This window comes from Mobula birostris, chromosome 16 (genome assembly GCF_030028105.1).
Source record: "Mobula birostris isolate sMobBir1 chromosome 16, sMobBir1.hap1, whole genome shotgun sequence".
NCBI lineage: Eukaryota > Metazoa > Chordata > Chondrichthyes > Myliobatiformes > Myliobatidae > Mobula > Mobula birostris.
Genome location: NC_092385.1, coordinates 78,362,838 through 78,383,251, shown reverse-complemented (window position 1 = coordinate 78,383,251; position 20,414 = coordinate 78,362,838). Strand labels below are relative to the sequence as shown.

The window sequence follows — 20,414 nt, the reverse complement described above, 5'->3', positions numbered from 1 at the left end:
AGACAATCATCAGGCATCCAAATGGAGAAGGCAGGTTTCAAAGGCCAAGTAATAAAAATGGTTTTACCCCAAAGTAAGCAGAATGGGTTCCAAGCAACACACACAAAATGCTGTAGGAACTCAGCAGGTCAGACAGTATCTATAGAAAAGGGTACAGACAACGTTTTGGGTGAAGACCCTTCAGCAGGTCTCAACCCGAAACGTCGACTGTACTCTTTTCCTTAGGTGCTGCCTGACCTACTAAGTTCCTCCAGCATTTTGCGTGTGCTGCTTGGATTTCCAGAATCTGCAGATTTCTCCAGTTTGAGAATGGGTTTCAGATATTATTCCGTACCACCCCTGCTGCTGAGGTGACCACCGAAAATATAAAAGTAATATTTAACCTTGCTGCATACATACCCCTTCAACATTGTCCTGGAGCTTAGAAATCCAGTTATTGAAGTACTCACTAAAATAAGAAAAACAAAACATTAAATGGAATCAACGATATTATTGGGAAGTATTAGAACGGCACATTAGTCATTTTCTCTGTAATAACTACCTTTCTTGCTTTTCTTTTGCTTTTCGCTTGCTTATTTCAAACTGCTCCAAAAATCCTTTGGGTTTCCCAAAGCAAAGCTGAGTAACAGAGCAAGTTTCTTTATTTTCCATAGCAAAAATATGTGGTTTAGCTTGGTATTTTTCATAAAATTTCAATTCACTCTATAAATTAAAAGAAGTAAATGTTGGTACTTCTCAAAAAGCTTGATTTTTAAAACAAATTAAAAACTTATACAATTGTATTTGGTATATACTAAACTCTCCTAAAATGAGTATTCAACAAGTGGCAGGCATCTTTCTTTATCTTTGATGCCCTCAGCTATTGATCTAAACTACTGGAGGTCTTTTGAGAATATGGTGAGTAGAACAGATGGGGGCGGGGAACAAGTGGATGTGCTGTACTTGGATTATCTAATCACTTTCAAAAAGGTTTCCTGCAGAACATTAGAGAACAAGATCGGTGTATGTGCAGTTAGGAGTAATCAACAGATACAGGTTGAGAATTGTTATTTAGCAGAAAACAGAGTGCAAATAGAGGCATATTTTGGAAGTCTGTAGCTAAACACCATAAGACCACAAGACACAGAAGAAGAATAAGACCAGTCGGCCATTGAGTCCTGTGCCATTCAGTAAGAGATACTGCAGGGCTAAGAATCTGAACTACGTCAAAGATTTTGCTGAGGACATATTTCTAAAACAAACTGCTAGAGGAACTCAGTGGGTCATGCAGCATCTGTGGAGACAAAAGGAAAGTTGATGTTTCACATCGAGGCCCTTCATTGAATTCCAATGCAATATCATCTGGGAAACTGTGATGTGAACAACTGTACTTGTGGCAGCAAATGCCTTGGTTCGCAGCTGCTTTCAGATTTAGATGTAATAAGAATGTCAGTGATTATTTTCATTTCGTTTTCTGATGTGAGCTGCTTGTGCTATTGTCAATAAATCAGACAAAATGATTTGCTTCTTGTGTCTCTGTCAATGTCTTTCTTTAATTGAATAGCAGAAAGTGTAGGACTCAGGTTAATTCTTTATCATTTTCCACAAATATACAGTAGATACAATTGCATTTTAACTGGCATGTAACTGACTGACTTTTTAAAGCAATGTATATGGAAATGTCAATAGACAGTATGTTAGTTATATAACATTTATATGATTCTACCTGATGAAGTCCCTCTCAAGATACTTTTGTTTAAAGTTGAAGTAAATGTGATTGAATACAATCGTTGACCGAGCTAGGAGATCAGCTATGAGGCAGGAGAGAGTAGAAACACCAGGGAGGTCCTCTTTACAGCATTGTAGAAAAGCACACAGTAGTGTGTGGTTATTTTATTCAAATAGACAAAGGTCTGCACCATTTATCCAATAACATAAGCCCAAATTCAAGCAATCCAATAACAATTGATTTAAACAGAAAATCCTTCACTCATTAGTTCACAGAGTGTCTCCACTGGAAATATACATCTTATCAAAATTAAAAATAGTTAGAAATCATTTCATTTTTTAAAAGTTGCAGATAAGGAGGAAGGATGGATAAAGAGAATATATATGACATGATGGAAATTAGGAACTGTAATCTATTTTCTTCAATATTCATTTTCAAGCCCTGGAATTCCTCATCCCTGATTGCCCTCAAGAAGATTGTGCACACTACTACCATAAAGAAAAGAATATGGGTTTAGCTAGTTGATGGGAGTTCTTTTTTCCTGGAAGTTGTCAGGCTTTCTAAGAGTTTTATTGCTGCCCTCACCCAATGAAGTATTCCATTATGCTCCTCAATTGTGCCCTGTACCTGATGGAAAGGCCATAGGTTTTTAGGAGGTTGGTTATTTGCTGCAGGATATTTAGCTTTTGACCTGCTTTGTTACCACAGTATTTATGTGGCTAGACCAGTTGCTTTTCTGGTCAATGCCAATGCCTTATAGCATTGCCATTGAATGTCAAGGGTAGAGGGGTTGGATCTCTCTTGTTTGAAATAGTTATTATCTGGCACTTTTGTGATACAAAATATTTCTTGTCATATATCAGTTCATATCCAAATGTTGTCCAGGTTTTGCTGTACACAGGCATTGGTTACGGAAAGGGATATTCTTGAAGTCTTCTCCTCCTGATGATAGTTGCTAGTTGTGAGACTACTTAACCCCGTCTAATGCATCCTATTTTGTTGTTTAGCATAAAAGTATTCCTCTTTTGCTGTTTCATTAGGCTGGCACCTCATCACTTTTAGGTATGCCTGTACAGGAATTGACAAGGCCTTCATTGAACCTGTGTCGATATCCTGGGCTGATTTTAATGCCAGACTGAGTAATTTGCAGAGCCATGAGGTTACAAATTATGCCAGTGTACACTTCTGCTGCCGCTGCTGATGGTCTACACTTCATGGAAGCCAGATCTGTTGAGATGTTCCCATCTAGCACATCTATAGTACCATCCAGTATGATGATGTCCTCAGTGGGAAGACAGAACTTTGTCTCTGACCACTTCTACTTATGTTATGATGAACAGACACACCTGCCACAGGTAGAGTGGTATGGACGAGATAATGTAGGTTTGTGCTTTGTGTTGGTCCACTTAGTATGTATCTCATGCCCATACAGCAAAATATTGTGTTTAGCGCAGTTGCAAACTAGATCCTCTTAAAAAAAAATGGGAACAATTGGGAAACATGCACATGACAATATTAATGTGGTCTCCCCATCAAAGGATTCATTGAATTCTGACCTGCAAGACAGCAATATTATTTTAATATTTATGTCACTATGCTGCATAGCACTCAAAAATAATTCTGTCTGTAAAATGTGAGCAATCTGTTAATCATAAATGTCAACAATGAATTCTTTCAGAAAACGATAGCATTAAATTGTAAAGCATTGTTACCAGCCAAAAATGGATAACTTGTTTTTGACATGGGAACTGACTGGACTATCTAAATTATGTCATACCATGGAGATAGTTAGTCAAATATAATTGAAATTAGATAAGGCAAATATGATAAAAGATGGACTAACAGAATGAGAATTTAATTAACCTTAACTTGATTATCTGACTGACATGTATTTATCTGTCAAATGATGATTTTTAAGACATAAATATTGGAGTATAACTTGCAATGGGGACTACAGCAATAGAACATCCCTGGTTACCAAGCCAATTGTCTGACCAATGCAATGTTTTACACTATTTCAAAATCCCTTGGGTTTGTGGATGCCTGTTATTTGGTCAGTACAATTAATATTTTACACAGGTTTATCTCTCAATCATCTTCAATTTCACACTGCTACAATCAGAGGTTCCCACCTGCTTCAAAAGGGTGACAATCATACCAGTGCCCAAGAAGAGCAGAGTGGGCTACCTGTGGCACTAGCATCTACTGTGATGAAGTGTGTAAGAGCGGTTGACCATGGCTACAATTAACTGCTGCCTAAGCAAGGACCTGGACCTGCTGCAACTTGCCTATTGACAAAATAGGTGTACAGTGGATGCAATCTCACTGGCTCTCCACCCGACCTCGGATCACCTGGACAATAGTAATCCTTATGTCAGGCTGCTTTATTGACTACAGCTCAGATTTCAACACAATCATACCCTCTGTTCTAATCAAAAAGCTCCAAAACCTGGGCCTCTATACCTCCTTCTGTAAATGGATCCTTGACTTCCCCACCAGGGAACTGCAGTCTGTAGGGATTGGAAATAACATCTCCTCAGCACTGATGATCAACATTGGCGCACCTCAAGGATGCATGTTTAGCCCAATGCTCTATTCCACATACTCCCACAACTGCGTAGCTAGGCACAGGTCAAACACCATATAGAAATTTGCTGATAACAGAACCATTGTTGGCAGAATTTCAGATGGTGATGAGGAGGTGTACAGGAGCGAGGCAGATCAGCTGGTTGAGTGGTGACACAACAACAACCTTGCATTCAAAGTCAGTATGACCAAGGAATTAATTGTGTACTTCAGGAAAGGCAAGTCGAGGAAACATACACCAGTCCTCATTGAGGGATCAGAAGTGGAAAGGGTGAGCAGAGTCAAGTTCCAGGATCTTAACATCCCTGAGGATCTGTCCTGGGCTCAACATGTCGATGCAATTACAAAGAAGGTATGACAGCAGCTATATCTCATTAGGAGTCTGAGGAGAAATGGTATGTCACCAAAGAGACTTACAAATTTCTACAGCTATACTGTAGAGAACATTCTAACTGGTTGCCTCATCGTCTGGTATGGAGGGGCCACTACACAGGATCAGAAAAAGCTGCAGTAACTAGTAAACTTAACTAGCTCCATCAATGGCACTAGCCTCCCCAGCATCCAGGACACCTTCTAAAGTCAACGCTTCTAAAAGGTGGTATCCATCATTAAGGATCCCATGACCCAGGACATGCCCTATGCTCAAAGAGGAGATCAAGAACCTGAAGACAAATACTCAATGTTTCAGGAATAGTTTCTTCCGCTCCGCCATCAGATTTTCCCATGGACAATAAACCCATAGACACTTCCTCAGTATTTTCCCCTCTCTTTTTGCACTACTTATTTCATTTATACTATACACACACACGTTTTATTACTATGTATTGCAATGTACTTCCGCCGCAAAACAACAAATTTCACGGCATACTCCAGTGATATTAAACCTGATTCTGATCTGAACCAATAACTTGTGAGTACAACACAGGGTGTGAATGAAAATGAAATTACAATTTACAACAGGCAAAACCCCAAGTAGCCAGATACCTGTAGTACATAGTGTGCTATGGGAGTGGGAGTGCGAGGTGATGAAGGAGAAGGCCGTAGGAAGGAGGATCTTGGTAAATATACATTTCTGTTACATCTTTTGTGTCAATGTCTCAGAGTAGCCTGTCAAATCCAGCCCTACTTGCTAGATGATCACTGAGCTAAACTTTTGCTTTTTTTTTCATTTGTTATAATCTCCAAAGAACACGCATTAGTTTGAGCATTGGGTGCAAACTTTGGAATATGAGATATCTCCAGTTAGTTTCAAAGCTACATTGTGAAGTGACCCAAGGTATGCCAATGTAACCTTTTATACATGGGCAAAATGAAAAACATAGCACTCCCTCCTTCTTATTTTACTGTGACTTTTATACATTTTGGGAACTCCATTTTATATTCCTAGGACTGAAACATACAATGCATTATAACTGCCATCATTAGAAGTTCACCTACCACTGAGAAAACATTGGTGTTACTAATAAGGATGGCAAAAGATGTTGCCCAATTCAATTTTAAGACTAGCAATGCTTTATGTAGAAATGATTGTTAACTAAACATTTGCTCATTATAATTTTTATCACGTGACAAAATATTGCTACACAATCAAATTTCTAGGAATGATAGCTTCCTTTTTATTTGCCCCTCATAAATTGGAATCCTGAGATTGAGACACCCACTCAGACTAGTCTTACTTCATTGTGTTGTGAGTTCTGCTGGGAGTTCCTCTGGGTTCTTGAAGGCAGGTTAAAATCCTGAGACTCTGAATTTTCAGGGCAAAATTGTGATCCGAAAAGAAACTGAGAATCAGTCAAACTGGAATGGTCACTGGGAGCACTATTCCAAGTGGCAGATTTAGTCATCCTGTATTGAAAGAATTAGAGGTAAGCAAATATTAAACATGCAATTAATTGAAAAATGCATTGATATGAAGCCAAATCTGTCAACTTGTGTTTCCATTGCAGAGAAATTTTATTGATTACACAGCTAACATTCAAATGTAGCAACTGATTCAGAAGACAAATGCTCCACAGGCTTTTATAAGGAGAGGGTTTGAGTAGAGAGTATATTCTTACTGCAATTACTTAGAACCTTGGTAGGACCAAATCTAGAATATTGAGTAAAATGTTAGTCTCCTTACCTAAGCACATTGAAATTTTTCACAGAGAGAAGAGCTAATGGATGTAAAATTACAATGACGTGGGCCATTTTCAAACCAAGATAAGGAAAAGTTGCATAAATTTTTCATATTTCATAAAAATGTAGAGGAGAACATTCAGTTATCAAAGTTTATACTGCATCTCAGAGCAATTCTATCAATCTCATTACCACATTATACTCACCTCTAGCCTTTATTCTCACACATGTTCATTAAAACAAAACCCTCGCCTTATTTCTCCTTGAATCCACCTTCAGCAATAGCAATTTAAAAATAGATAATTCACCAAACTGTTAGCATACGTTTTGGGTAAGGGAAAAAGCACCTGAAGAAAATCCATGCAGTCACAGGGAGAATATGCAAATATCACCAGAGGTCAGAGGTCAGGATTGAACCAGGTTGCTGAAACTGTTAGGACAGTTCTGCTACACACACACACGGTGGGTGAATCTCTGGAATGCTCTACTCCACTAAACCTTGGAGAATCAATCATCTGGTTCATTCAAAGCAGACATAATTTGATTTCTGAATATTAAACCAATGTTATGAGGAAAATTATGTTTAAGAAGGGTCACCATGGTTTTGATAAATGGCAAGAGAGGCTTGAAGGGCCAAGAGGGCTATTTCCACAACATGAACACAACATGGCCTTCTACCCCTTCCTATCAGATTCCCCCATCCCCAGCCCTTTAAATCTTCCACCAATCAACTTCTCAGCTCTTTACATCACCCCTCCCCCCGCCGGTTTCACCTATCACCTACCACCTACCACCTTGTAATTTCAGAGCAGAGGCTGGGTATCCTGAAGTCAATAACTCACCTCCTGACAACCCAAGGCCTTCCGCATTTAAAAAGCTGAAGGAAGACGTAGGGAAAGCTCTGATTTCTGAGAGGAATCTTTATCCAAACGATTAGTGAACATCATGCCCAAACTGTCTGCTCACAGTGCAGACCAAAATCTGAAGGGATGCAGTACTGAGACACAAAGGGAACCTATGGATGCTGGAAACTGGAGCAACACACACAAAATGCTACAGGAAATCTTAAGTTCAGGCAGCATCTATAAAGGGAAATTAACAGTCCATATTTCAGGTCAGGACCCTTCAGCACGACTGGAAAGGGGGCAGCAGCCAGAATTAAAGGGTGGGGGGGTGTGGTGGGAGGAGGACCACAAGCTGGTGGGTGGTAGGTGAATCAGATGAAGGGGAAGGTAGGAGAGAGGAAGGTGAGGGTGGGAGGGGACAGGGCAACAATTTGAGAAATAAGGTGATAAGTGGAAGAGACAAAGGGCTGAAGAAGGCAGAATCTGGTGAGAGAGAACAGTAGGCCATGGAAGGAGGTGGGGATCCAGAGGGATGAAAGTATGGGTAACGAACTGAATGAGGACCGGGGAGGGGAAAGAGAAGGCGTAAAGTGGCAAGAGGGATGAGAAAAAACAAAGAACCTGGGTACAGAGGGGAGTAGTTACTGGAAATCGGAGGAACCTATATTGGTGTTGTCAGGTTGGAGATAGCAAGATGGTATATCGTGTGTTGGCTCCTTCAGTCTGCATGTAGCCTCAACTTGGCAGTAGAGGAGGCTGTGGACAGGCATGTCAGTGTGAGAATGGGAGGGGGATGTGGATTTCAAATGGCTGGATACTGGGAGATCCTGGCTGTCATGGCGACAGAGAGGAGGTGCTTGATGAAGTGATTCCCCAATCTGCTTCAGGTCTCACTAATGCTGAGGAGGCTATACCAGGAGCACCATATGCAATAAATGACCAAATGTGTACTACCTTTATGCTCAGGAGGCATTTCGATTCATGAAATTAAGAGTAAATAAAGATAATATAGTTGGACTTATATTGTGTATGTTTGCAGACAGAGGAGAGGTAGAAATGGGAGGTGCAGGGTAAGGGAACGATGCCGTCCATCACCACTCTCCTCCACCTGGCAGAACTGGTCCTCACTCTCAATAACTTCTCCTTCAGCCGCTCCTACCTTTTTCAAACCGAAAGTGTAACCATAGGCACTCACATGGGTCCCAGCGAAGACTGCCTTTTTGTCGGCCTTGTGGAACAGCCTATGTTACAAGCCTACACCACTATCTCTCCCACTTTTTCCTATCCTATACTGACAAATGCTTCCCACACTCATGCTGAGCTCATTGACTTTATCGGCTTTGCCTCTAACTTCCATCCTGCCCTCAAATCATTTCCAACATCGCACTCCCCTTTCTCGATCCGTCTGTCTCTGGAGACAGTTTATCTACTGATATCTTCTTATAAACCCACTGATTCTCACTTACCACTCTGTCACTTGTAAAAATGCCATCCCCCTTCTCTCAGTTCTTCTGCCCCCGCCACATCTGTTCTCAGAATGAGGCATTTCATTCCAGAACTAAGAAAGGGGCTTTCCTCTCTCCACCATCAATGTTGCCCTCACGCATATCTCCTCCATTCTGTGCACATCTGCCTTCACCCCACCACACTGGGGATAGGGTTCCTTTACTCCTCACCAACCACCCCCTTAGTTTCTGCATTCAACACTTAATTCTCCATAACCTCCGCCAAATCCAACAGGATCCCACCACCAAACACATCTTTTCCTCCCCTCCACTTCCTGCATTCCACAGGGATCACTCCCTATGCAACTCCCTTCTCTATTTGTCCCTCCCCACTAATCTCCCTCCTGGTACTTACTCTTACAAGCAGAACAAGTGCCACACCTGCCCCTACAACTCCTCCCTCAGTACCATGCAGGGCCTAAACAGTCCTTCCAGGTGAGGCACCATTTCACCTGTGTGTCTGCTAGGGTCATCTACTCTATCCAGTGCTCCTGGTGTGCCCACCTGTATATCGGTGAGAGACTGGGAGACCACTTCACTGAGCACCAACGTTGCATCTGCCAAAAAAGTGCGGTCTCCCAGCGGCCACCCATTTCAATTCTCCTTCCCAGTCCCACTCCAACTCGTCAGTCCAGGGCCTCCTCTACGGCCGCAGGAAGGCCACACTCAGGTTGGGGGAGCAACAACTTATATTCTGTGTGTGTAGCCTCCAATCTGATAGCACGAACATCGATTGCTCGAACTTCTAGTAATTGCCCCCCCCACCTTCACCATCCCCATTCCCCTCTATCACCTCATCTCCTGACCTGCCCATCAGTTCCCTCTGCTGCTCCTCCCCCTTCCCTTTCTTCCATGCCCTTCTACCCTTTCCTATCAGATTCCCCCTTCCCCAGCCCTTTAACGCTTCCACCAATCAACTTCTCAGCTCTTCACCTCACCCCCTCCCCCCTGCCGGTTTCACCTATCACCTACCACCCTGTACTTCTTCCTCCCCTCTCCCACCTTCTTAATCAGACCTCATCTTTTTTTCCCAGTCCTGATGAGGGGCCTCAGCCCGAGACATCGACTGTCTACTCTTTTCCATAGATGCTGCCTGGCCTGCTGACTTCCTCCAGCAAGATTTAGATGGATCCTACTTAATTTCTAGGAGACTATAAAAGAAAAGAGCAAATGTTGTTTTGCTGCAAGTGGTATGTTTATAATGCAGGTTGGAGAAGTAGCATTTAATAAATGAACTTTGTTTGTTTGCAGATCTAAATTAACCACAAATTGGACAGTAATTAAGGAGAACTTAGGTCCAAGTACTCTGCATATGAACATCTCCTGACAGACCAATATAGCTGCATTGTAAAAATGTTTACAATGAGAAGAAAAAGGACACAGCATGCATAACTATATAAAAATCTGAGATGATACGAAGTGCCTTGTCCAACTGCTTCCAAATAGAGCTATATATCATAATATACAAACATTGATCAGGCTCATTTACAAAGGGCAAATAGGAGGCAGCAATGCCTGCAATAAACTTCAGATGCAACTATTGCTGGATTTTCACTGTACCCAGCAATCAAGTTTAAATATTTGCAACAAGCAGTTGGATCCCTCTCTCTTTTAATACACTGAATTGTGTTTCAAATGTAGCACCTAATACCAAATCAAAATGTTGAATCCGTGATATCTTAGTTTTAAACCATTACTATCCAGCTTTTCTCCTTTTTAAAATGCATATTAACGGATGGCAGTGGTTTGCTGCACAGGCATTCATGGAAATGGGGAAAAACATAGGAAGAAGGAGCATCTAAAAATTATGACTTTTCCATCTAAAAATGACTACATGCATTGATTCAGAGTGAATGAAAACTGAAGGTTGCAATTCATGACATTTTGATTCAACTTGTCAGTAAATTTTCAATAAATCTCATGCAAATTGATGTATGAAAAAGAGTAATTGTATTTGGATGAATCATGACAGGAAATGTCCAGTCCAATTTCCTGATATTCAGGACAGCCATCAAAACTTGTTGCAAACATTGCTATCAATGTGGTCAATGTGTGATTTCAGCATAAAATAAATAATTATTTTTTCCAATCTATTTTCTGGGCAGTAGCGCCATCCATTCTCCAATACCTGGGTATCGGGAATTACCTGCCGAGTAGTCGTATAAAAGTACAATTTTAAAAATATTGCTACTTACCCAGGTCCTGTTGGAATGTTTAACATCTCTCTGATGTTCCATATGTTTGAGGTCATTTCTGCAGTTTTTTCTAGAAGAAATTAAACTTAAAATAAATGTTTCTGTACTACTTGCGTTCACGCATTTTAATGAATCAAGTTAAACAGTTTCAATCACAAACGAGAAAATCTGCAGATGCTGGAAATCCAAGCAACACACACAAAATGCTGGAGGAACTCAGCAGGCTAGGCAGCATCTATGGAAAAGAGAAACAGTTTAAATGCATCTTTACATCAAGCAGAAGAAATATATATCATAACAATAAATCCAAAATATCTCAAGTATTAACATTTCATCTTGGTTCTAAAAATATTATATTATATTCATGTCGAGATCAACCATATCTTTGTTTTGAAGTAAAGGTGGTTTAATGAATTGAAAATCTACAGATGTAATGGCCCTAGTTAAGAAAGAATGAAGACAGTAGGTAGAAAATAATCTGCATATGGAACGCCACAGGTCAGGCAGCATCTATGGAGGGAAATGGACAATTCATGTTTTGGGTCAAGACCCTTCATCCGGACTTCCAGAAGAATGGGCTGAACCCGAAATGGCAACCGTCCATTTCCCCACCCCCACACAGACGCCTCCTGACTCCTCCGGCGTATCTGTGTTGCTTCAGATTCCTGTTTCTGCAGTTACCCGTGTCTCCATGTAGAAAATTACAGGCTTGTTAACCTGCTATTCATTTGGGAAGGTTCCATTCCTGAGAACTATTCCTGAGCCCAGCAATTTGCAAGTCAGAAATGCGATCACAAGTTCCCACATGGTTTGTGGGACCATGCCTGCAGCCCCACAGAAGGCAACACACACGTCCTGCTGGTATCCAAAGTACCTAATCATATGTCAGGCTCTACATAAATCCAGTGACCATAAACGAGGGAGGAACTATTTTAAGAATAATGTGAAGGTATGTCGGGTGTAAACTGTGTGCAAGGGTAATTCTTAAAGTTTTGGTAAGGAAGAAAATGCAGTTCAGCACAAATAAATGAAGCAGTTGCCAATCAAGATGTAGCGAAATGCTTGTTTTTGCTTTCTAGAAAGCTAATAATACAGTGACAGTTATAATCATCAGACCATAGTGGACTAAGAGTCTGGGAACAAGGAACAAAGTCCTTACAATCACAGGATTGAAAACAGTGTCTAGGGTTATGATGGAAATTTATCAATCTTACCCCCATAAATGGAATTAGAGAAATTGAGAAAGGGGAACATCAACAGTGAACCATCTTAAGACAAGGGAATAATGAAAATTAGAAGCAATGTTAAATACAGTTTCCAGTTTAGAACAGAATAGAAAACACCACAAAATAGTCAATATATAATGAAATGGGATAGAGAGAGATCCCGAGTAAGATCAGAAAAAAAATGTTTCTCATATATAATGAAATAATATTCACACATTAATTCTCATTAGGTTATACATAACAATAGCTTGTAATAAGAACAAGGACAGCCAAATAAGAACATATTCCCTGTGACAGCAAGCTTAATTAGGCAGAGGAAGGTAATGGTAAAATTGGTGAATTTGGTCCTCTGTATAAAGAAATGCGGGGCTATCAAGACATTTTGATGCGGGGAAGGATTTATACAGAGAAATAGACATCCTTAGTGAAAAGGGGATATTAGAAATACTGTAATGAAAAGGTGGAATTAACAAAAGTTTTGAAAAGGAAACAGTTTAAGTTGAGTATCCTGGAGTTTCAAGTCCAGACCATAGAAGGCATAGCAAATGGGAAGGGAGCAACAATGCAAAAAAAAGTCCAGAAGTTTGAAGGAAACGTATACATGCTGAAACCTAGAATGGAAGGGAGAAAAGCTATGAATGGGTTTAAATACAAAGAAAAAAAGACTGAATTAAAAATCTTAGAGACAAGGAGTTAATTCTGGCCAGGCAAATGACTGGCAGTTAATATGGAGTAGGACTGAAGCAGCAGCAGAGTTTTGGATGAGCTAGTGGAGGAAGAGAGACCAGCCAGGAGAGCAGTGGAATAGAGTGGCATGTACGGAGAGGTACAGACATCTGCAGCAGGCGAATGAGGCAAAGGCCTAGGCGAGTTCAGCTGCAGACAGGAACCAAGATTTTTATGCAATGGAATCTTTTGTCTGATGGCAGGGTTGATGGCAAAACTGTCCTCATGTAGTTGTAATTGTAGTTTATGCAAGGTGCGATATAAGCCAAACAATTTATCTACACCAAGTTATTAGAGGCAAAGTGTTTAAAAAAGTCCTCAAAGTAGTATGTAAAATGTTGTTGGGGTATGTCTACAGATTAGATACATTATCATATATAATCTATACTATAGTTTCAAAACTGCAAAAACAAAGATGTTATTGTTCCGTCTAATGGATCTGTATCATATTTTTTCTGGACAATATTTTATTAGAGGAATTAACTTTATGCTAAAATGAGTTATTCCATCTATTAAATTGGTGAAGGTAAAATGATCTGAGCATAATACATGTCTACAGTGTGATTCATGGCAATCTGTACTCAAGAAAGAAAGAGGATAAACGTCACTAGATTTTCTCCCAGTTACTTATTTTTATGTTCTTCAATTTATCATTCATTGTTTATCCTGTTTCACTTCCACAAATGATTTACTGGCATTTTGTTTCTACCCATGCAGCTTAGTACTGAATGTTAGTTTAATTCTGTGGTACAAAACACACATTCAAGTCAAGTCTGTGGTTTCACACTCCACTTTCATACTTCAACACAAACTTTGATGATGCTTCTCTGTCATGTTCACGAAGTGCTGTCATCACCAGATAAAAAGCAAAGTTACATTAGCAGTATCAATCATCAAGGACCCTCACCGTCTGGGACATGCCCTCTTCTTGTTACTAACATTAGGGAAAAGATTCCAGAGCCTGAAGACACATCCTCAATGATTTTGCCATCACTATCAGATTTTGAAAGGTCTGTGAACACTACCTCATGATTCCTTTTTAATGCACTGGTCATTTATTAATTGGTTTTTATATCTCTGCACTACACTGCAACCACAAAACAACTAAATTTCACATCATATATCAGTGATAGTAAAGCTGATACTGATTAGCTGCAAAAAAAAAATCCACAGCAAGTTTTCCAGGGCCATTCTCTAACCATTATTTCGTCTTCAACCTCTCCAGCCACAAGACATTGGGACATCACAAGACATCAGGAGTTCCTCGGGGCAGAGTCCTGAGACCAGACGTCAACAGTTGTTTCATTTAATGACTTTCCTTCCTTAGTGGGGATACTCACTGAAATTTGCACATTTTCTACTTAATTTGCAGCTTCTCAGAAAATAAAGCAGTCTATGCCTGCAAACAGTAAGAACTAGCAACGCTCAGGCAACTGAAGTAGGTCAGATGCTCTGTATCCTGCAGAAACTAGATCTCTCCTGACACCTCAAAACCTTATAACTGTCTGCAAGCCACAAGTCAAGAAAATGATGGAATTTCCTTCAATTACTTGAATGTGAAGCTCCAACAACACTTGTTACCATTCATAACCCTAAGCATTCATTTCCTCCATCATCACTGCACAATGTATTATGTACAAAATGCACTGTGGGGTCTCAGTTCAGCTGCTCTGACACCACATCATAAATCAGCAATCTCCATCACCTAAACAGGCAAATGAAATAAAGATTAACTTTATCTGTCATATGTACATCAAAACATAGCGTGAGATGTGTCATTTTGTGTTAATGACCGAATCAGTCCAATGACTGTGCCGGAGGCAGCCTGCAAATGTTGCCATGCTTCTGGCGCCAACATAGCATGCCCACAACTCGCTCACCCTAACCCTAACCGTTTGCCTTTGGAATGTGGGAGGAAACAGGTGCACCCAGTCATGGGGAAAACATACAAACCTTAGAGACCGCAGCATTCTGATCGCGGATCGCTAGTACTGTACAGCTTTGCACTAGCCACTATACTATCTGCCACCATATTACAAATTTCCCTCCAAGTTGTACGCCATCCTGGCTTGTCACTCGGTACATTAAATAGCATATGAATTACCTTCACCACTGTTTAAACACAATGCTAATTATGAGACGTTTTCAAATTTCCTCTGACTAAACATTGACTATACATCAAAAACAATTGGCTGTAAAACATTTTGACACATCAAGAGATCAAGGAAAGGCCCCCTTTTTTAGGCAGAAGTACTGATAGTTATTGTACCATGAACCTAACCTGCATTCCTGCTGCACTCTGCTATGCTGTGTCATGAAAATCGATGCCAGGTCACCACTGTCGCGTTTGTTACGGCAGAGAAATCTCTGGGATGGTGTCAAAGGTCTATTTTGCATTGCATAATCCCCCCCCCCGCCCCACAATACCACACAGATATTGGCTATAAAAGTTGAGCTTAACAACAGGCTATGATTTGCTTCCATCTTCATATATCATGACCATATTTATAGGACAATTCACATTTCTTGCCAAACTAGGAAGCATAATAGATAGTGTCAACATTTACACTGAAACAACACAGCATTGATTCAACAGTAGCCCTGACGTCATAAGTTCATGTTCACTAGATTAATATTACCTCAAAATTCCGCAATTTACAGCATGATGAAAGTTCTTTCCACTCAGACCTTTACAAGGAAATCCTAAATAATAGTGGGAACCAAGTAGGTCAAAGCCCTCCCCAATGCTGAGCACATTTATATGGGACGTTTCGAAAAGGGCCAATGATGATGGATGTCGCTTTCTTGGGGCAGCATTCCATCTGAATGTACTCAGCATTGGGGAGGGCTTTGTCTGTGATGGACTAGTTTCCAAGTGACATGCATGGCGAAGTTGCTAAAAGAACATAAAACCAATTATAATCAATGCCAATTACAGTTATGCTTCAAGGAATCATTCATCGTAGTTCTCAAACTTACTGACCTACTTGATGATAGTGTAACCCAAGCAGTACGTACAGAAGCCTTAGGTCCCACACCACCAGGTTCAGGAGCAGTTATTACTCTACAACTGTCAGGCTCCTGAACTGTTATGAATAACTTCATTCACCACTGATTCTATGACCTAGAGACTCACTTTATAACTCATGTTCTCAGTAGTATTTTTATTTGTACAGTTTTACAGCATTATTTTATTTGCTTTGAACATTAGTTGTTTATCAGTTTTTGTTTATGTATAATTATTCATGAAATTATATTGTATTTCTATTTTCCTGTAAATACCTGCATGAAAATGTGGAGAATTTCTACCACCTTCAGTGTGATGTACCCTACAATGTATATGATTTGAACTTCATGCTTGAACATGCAAGTATGTGGATACACGTAAGCATGTTGGATGGCATGGTAGTGTAGTGGTTAGCACACCACTTCACAGTACAGGTAACCAGAGTTCAATTCCCACCACTGTCTGTAAGGAGTGTGTACGTTCTCCTCATGATCACGTGGATTTCCTCCAGGCACTCCCGTTTCCTCCTACATGTAATGGGTGGTGGGTTATTGGTTGTTGTAAATTACTTCATGATTAGGCTAGGATTAAATCAGGATATTGCTGGATGGCATGACTCTATTCCACACTGTATCTCAATAACTAAATAAGGAAACAAACTCTGAGACACAGATGTAACTGAGAGAGTAATTGGGTAGTACCATTACTCTTGGACAAGTTGGGGAGAATCCAGCCTGCACCAATAAGTAAGGCAAGTGGCACAGTTATTAGGATGAAGTATCTGGTGATATCTTCAATTATCTTCACCATGCTTCTGAGTTAATTAACATTAACAAATTCCTTATCGCACTTCAGTATTATATTTGACATCAATTTTAAATGCCCTCCTTCTGACTTTGATCAGAAAATCAAGGCAGCTACTCTCTGCTCTATTCTGTCATAGTTTCTAGAAAGTTTCTAAAAGCTTTGAAATGATTGCTAACAACTGTTTAATGCAACAGGTTTCTTCCCTTGCAGCACTCCAGGCTGATTTCAATCAGCAGTAAATAGATTTCATTTGACAACAGCCATTCACAAAAGTGCACATCATGAATAGGCACCTAACGTGCAAAGAACATTGCTGCATGCACTATGTCCAATAATCATGGAAATGAGGTGGGAAACTGTTGCAAGTCAATCACACATTGTGTCATCTAATGAATCTATCACTATCTACAAATAAGTTTATCCCTTTAGCTAAAACATATTATGTCATTTATATTCTCATGCAATTTTAATACAACCTATTTTCTAAATCTTTATTCTCCAAGGAAAATCAGTGATGTATATATACAAAATAGATAAAACTTAAAATATACACACCTATAACTGGATACATTCTGATAGAAATTTAGACTTTAATCCTTTTATAATCATTTCTTTGGTTACTATTTTTAAATACCAGCAATTGCCCATCATCCTTCAACTACACAAAAATCTTAATTTATATTTTAATCACTTTTCTTTCATATTTTCTCCAGTTTTTGTGCAGATTGATCTAATATTTCAACCTGTACAGAAAGTCACTTTCATTTCTTTGTGTGAAACAACATTTTCTGACCTAGGATGAATAAATGATTTTCTCTCAAACCTCCACTTATGTTGTTTGTTAGTGTACATTTAGGGGTACATGTTATCCAAATGCCCTCTTATCTTCCTGTGATTAAAAAAAGCTTCATTTCTCCCCAGAGCAGCTCAGGTGAAAGATGAAACTTCCCAATATTGTTATCTGCTAATTACATTTGCTGACACTAGATTGATTGGCCTAATCTCAAACAATATTGAGGTGGCCTACAGAGAAGAAGTCATCTCTCTGACACAGTGATGTCAAGAAAACAACCTCTCCCTCAATGTCACAAAAACAAAGGAATTGGTTGTGGATTACAGGAGGAATGGAGATGGGCTAACCCCTATTGACATCAATGGACTGGGGTTGAGAAGGTAAACAGCTTTAAGTTCCTTGGCATCCACATCACTGAGGACCTCACGTGGACTGTACACACTGGCTGTGTGGTGAATAAAGCACAACAGCGCCTCTTTCACCTCAGACGACTGAGCAAGTTTGGTATGGGCCCCCAAATTCTAAGAACTTTCTACAGGGGCACAACTGAGAGCATCCTGACTGGCTGCATCACTGCCTGGTATGGGAACTGTACCTCCCTTAATCGCAGGATTCTGCAGAAAGTGGTGCGGACAGCGCAGTGCATCTGTAGTTGTGAACTTCCCTTGACTCAGGACATTTACAAGGACAGGTGGGTAAAAAGGGCCCGAAGGATCATTGGGGACCCAAGTCACCCCAACCACAAACTGTTCCAGTTGCTACCATCCGGGAAACGGTACCACAGAATAAAAGCCAGGGCCAACAGGCTCCAGGTCAGCTTGTTCCACCAGGCCATCAGACTGATGAACTCACGCTGATCTGAGTGTATTTCTATGTTACACTGACTGGTCTATTTGTTATAAATTACTGTGACTGCACATTGCACATTTAGATGGAGACATAAAGATTTTTACTCCTCATGTATGTGAAGGATGAAAGAAATAAAGTAAATTCAATTCAATTCAGATACATGTATTTCAACAAAGTGATGTACATCTTGCGCCAACAAAAACCTCACGCCCACACCATCGCAAAATACTGATCATGATGAGTTCACTTATTATCACTTAATGTTAGTGTACTTCATGGGAGCCAGCTGCTGCATTTCTTATATCATAATGCCTACAACCTTTCAAATTGGTTCTGAAGTGCTTCTGGACATGCAAAAAAGGGATGTGAAAAGTTCTATATAAATGCAAGCTCCATTGTCACCACTTGCTATAGCCGTCCTTAATGTGTATATATATATAAGTGCATGTGTCTATCAATTAAAATAAAACTCGGGTTTCCTGCCATTCTTCATCTTACTTGTACACTAGTCCCATGCAGGGCACTGCCATCTATCGTTTACCAGTTTCTGATCCTCCCTTTATATTGGCTATGTCCTCTCTACTCTTTCAGTCCAGATGAAGGGTCTCGACCCGAAACGTCAGTTGTCTATTTTCCTCCGCGGATGCTGCCTTCTACCAAGTTTTTTTTTTTGTCCCAGATGTCTGCATTTCTTGGATTTCCAGCAGCGCTCTTGGACCACCAGCCCAGACTGTGCACCAATGTACAGAACCTGCCACGGCAAAGCTTGGCCCAGGACTCGGTACTGGAGGAGCTGGACTGGCGCGGGTGGGGGGCCGCTCAGCGCTCCACCCAGACCGGTGCGGTGAGTGCGAACGACCGCAGGGCCCCCGCGCCATGTGCTGACAGATGGCCGGGCACCCTGCGGTCTCCCCCCTCTGACCCCAACCCCAGGGACCCCTCCGTGACCCCGGCACAGCAGCCCAAGAGACAGGATCCCGGCATGGTTTCATCTCTCCAGAGAAATGGTCGCCCTCTTGGCCACTAGTTTTGAATGCAAGGCGAGGTACCGGAGCAACGTTTGCAGAAAGATGGTGCCCTGAGGTAATTTCCCCAACTACCACACCCGCAACTTTACCTCCTCCTTGCATTTCTCCTTTTCTGAAATGTCCCTTTTCCAATCTGTAAACATCTTCCTTTAAAATCCTTCAATAATTTACCTACCGCTCTCCCTGAAAGCGACGCCGCCGCTACCCTGGTAACAGAGCCCCGGCCGCTGGAAGGCGGGAACCGCAACTCCGCCCCTGGAAAGCGCGCGTGCGTCAACGCTGTGATTGACAGCTGTGGAATGTCGCGAACCGTGATTACACTGTTATTTTGCCTGATGTCCGCTAAGAAAATGTTCTTTCTACTTTACCATCTCTGCAAGCAGTCCATTTTTTCCAAACTGCTGTCAACCTACACTAAATTTTGCATGAATGTTTCACAAATTATTTAATTCGAGAGATTAATATCAATTCGTCCAATTCCATGTGCATATTCCGTGGATTAATAATTCTTGTTGGAACAAAATACTTGATATACATGCATTTCTCTTTTATCTATACAAAAGATGCTGATGTATGACAACGATTGAAGGCATAGTTAAATAGTCATACTTTATTGATCCCGGAGGAATATCCTTTTGGGGCAGTGTTTGCTGAGGAGGAAGGACTTAGTCGATTATAATTGTCATCTCGATGGGCTGAATAGCTTAATTCTGCTCCTATGTCTTATGGTATTAACTCATATTTGTTCTTTAATATGGAAATTGTGCTCTGCCTTCCCGGAGTGCTGTACCCGACTGTTCCCTCCTTTTCTTTCTCCCCCAGCAAGTTTCAGAGCTTTGGAGAAGATATTGTGCATCTCGCCAACCACAAACTTAGCAACACTCAAAGCGCAGGAGGGACTTGGCAGATCAAACAGCACTTGTGGAGGGAAATGGACAGTCGGCATTTCCAGTCGACACACTTCAAGTCCCGAGGAAAGGTCTCGATTCAAAACGTCAACTGTTCATTTCCCCACACAGAA

The 20,414-nt window shown here is 40.7% G+C and overlaps 1 protein-coding gene across 1 annotated transcript in view; it reads right to left on the bottom strand.

Moving 5' to 3' along the window:
* The window catches only part of LOC140210897 (interactor of HORMAD1 protein 1), a 47,497-nt gene extending 27,873 nt beyond the window's left edge, over positions 1-19,624 (bottom strand). The window contains exons 1-5 of the mRNA XM_072280162.1: positions 19,569-19,624; positions 10,958-11,027; positions 5,971-6,139; positions 542-702; positions 400-448 (exon numbers count right to left, since the gene is read on the bottom strand). Of these exons, the coding sequence (XP_072136263.1) occupies positions 400-448; positions 542-702; positions 5,971-6,139; positions 10,958-11,013 (435 nt within the window). The 5' untranslated portion in view covers positions 11,014-11,027; positions 19,569-19,624. The remainder of the gene's footprint in view (positions 1-399; positions 449-541; positions 703-5,970; positions 6,140-10,957; positions 11,028-19,568) is intronic.
* Between the last annotated feature and the right edge of the window lie 790 nt (positions 19,625-20,414).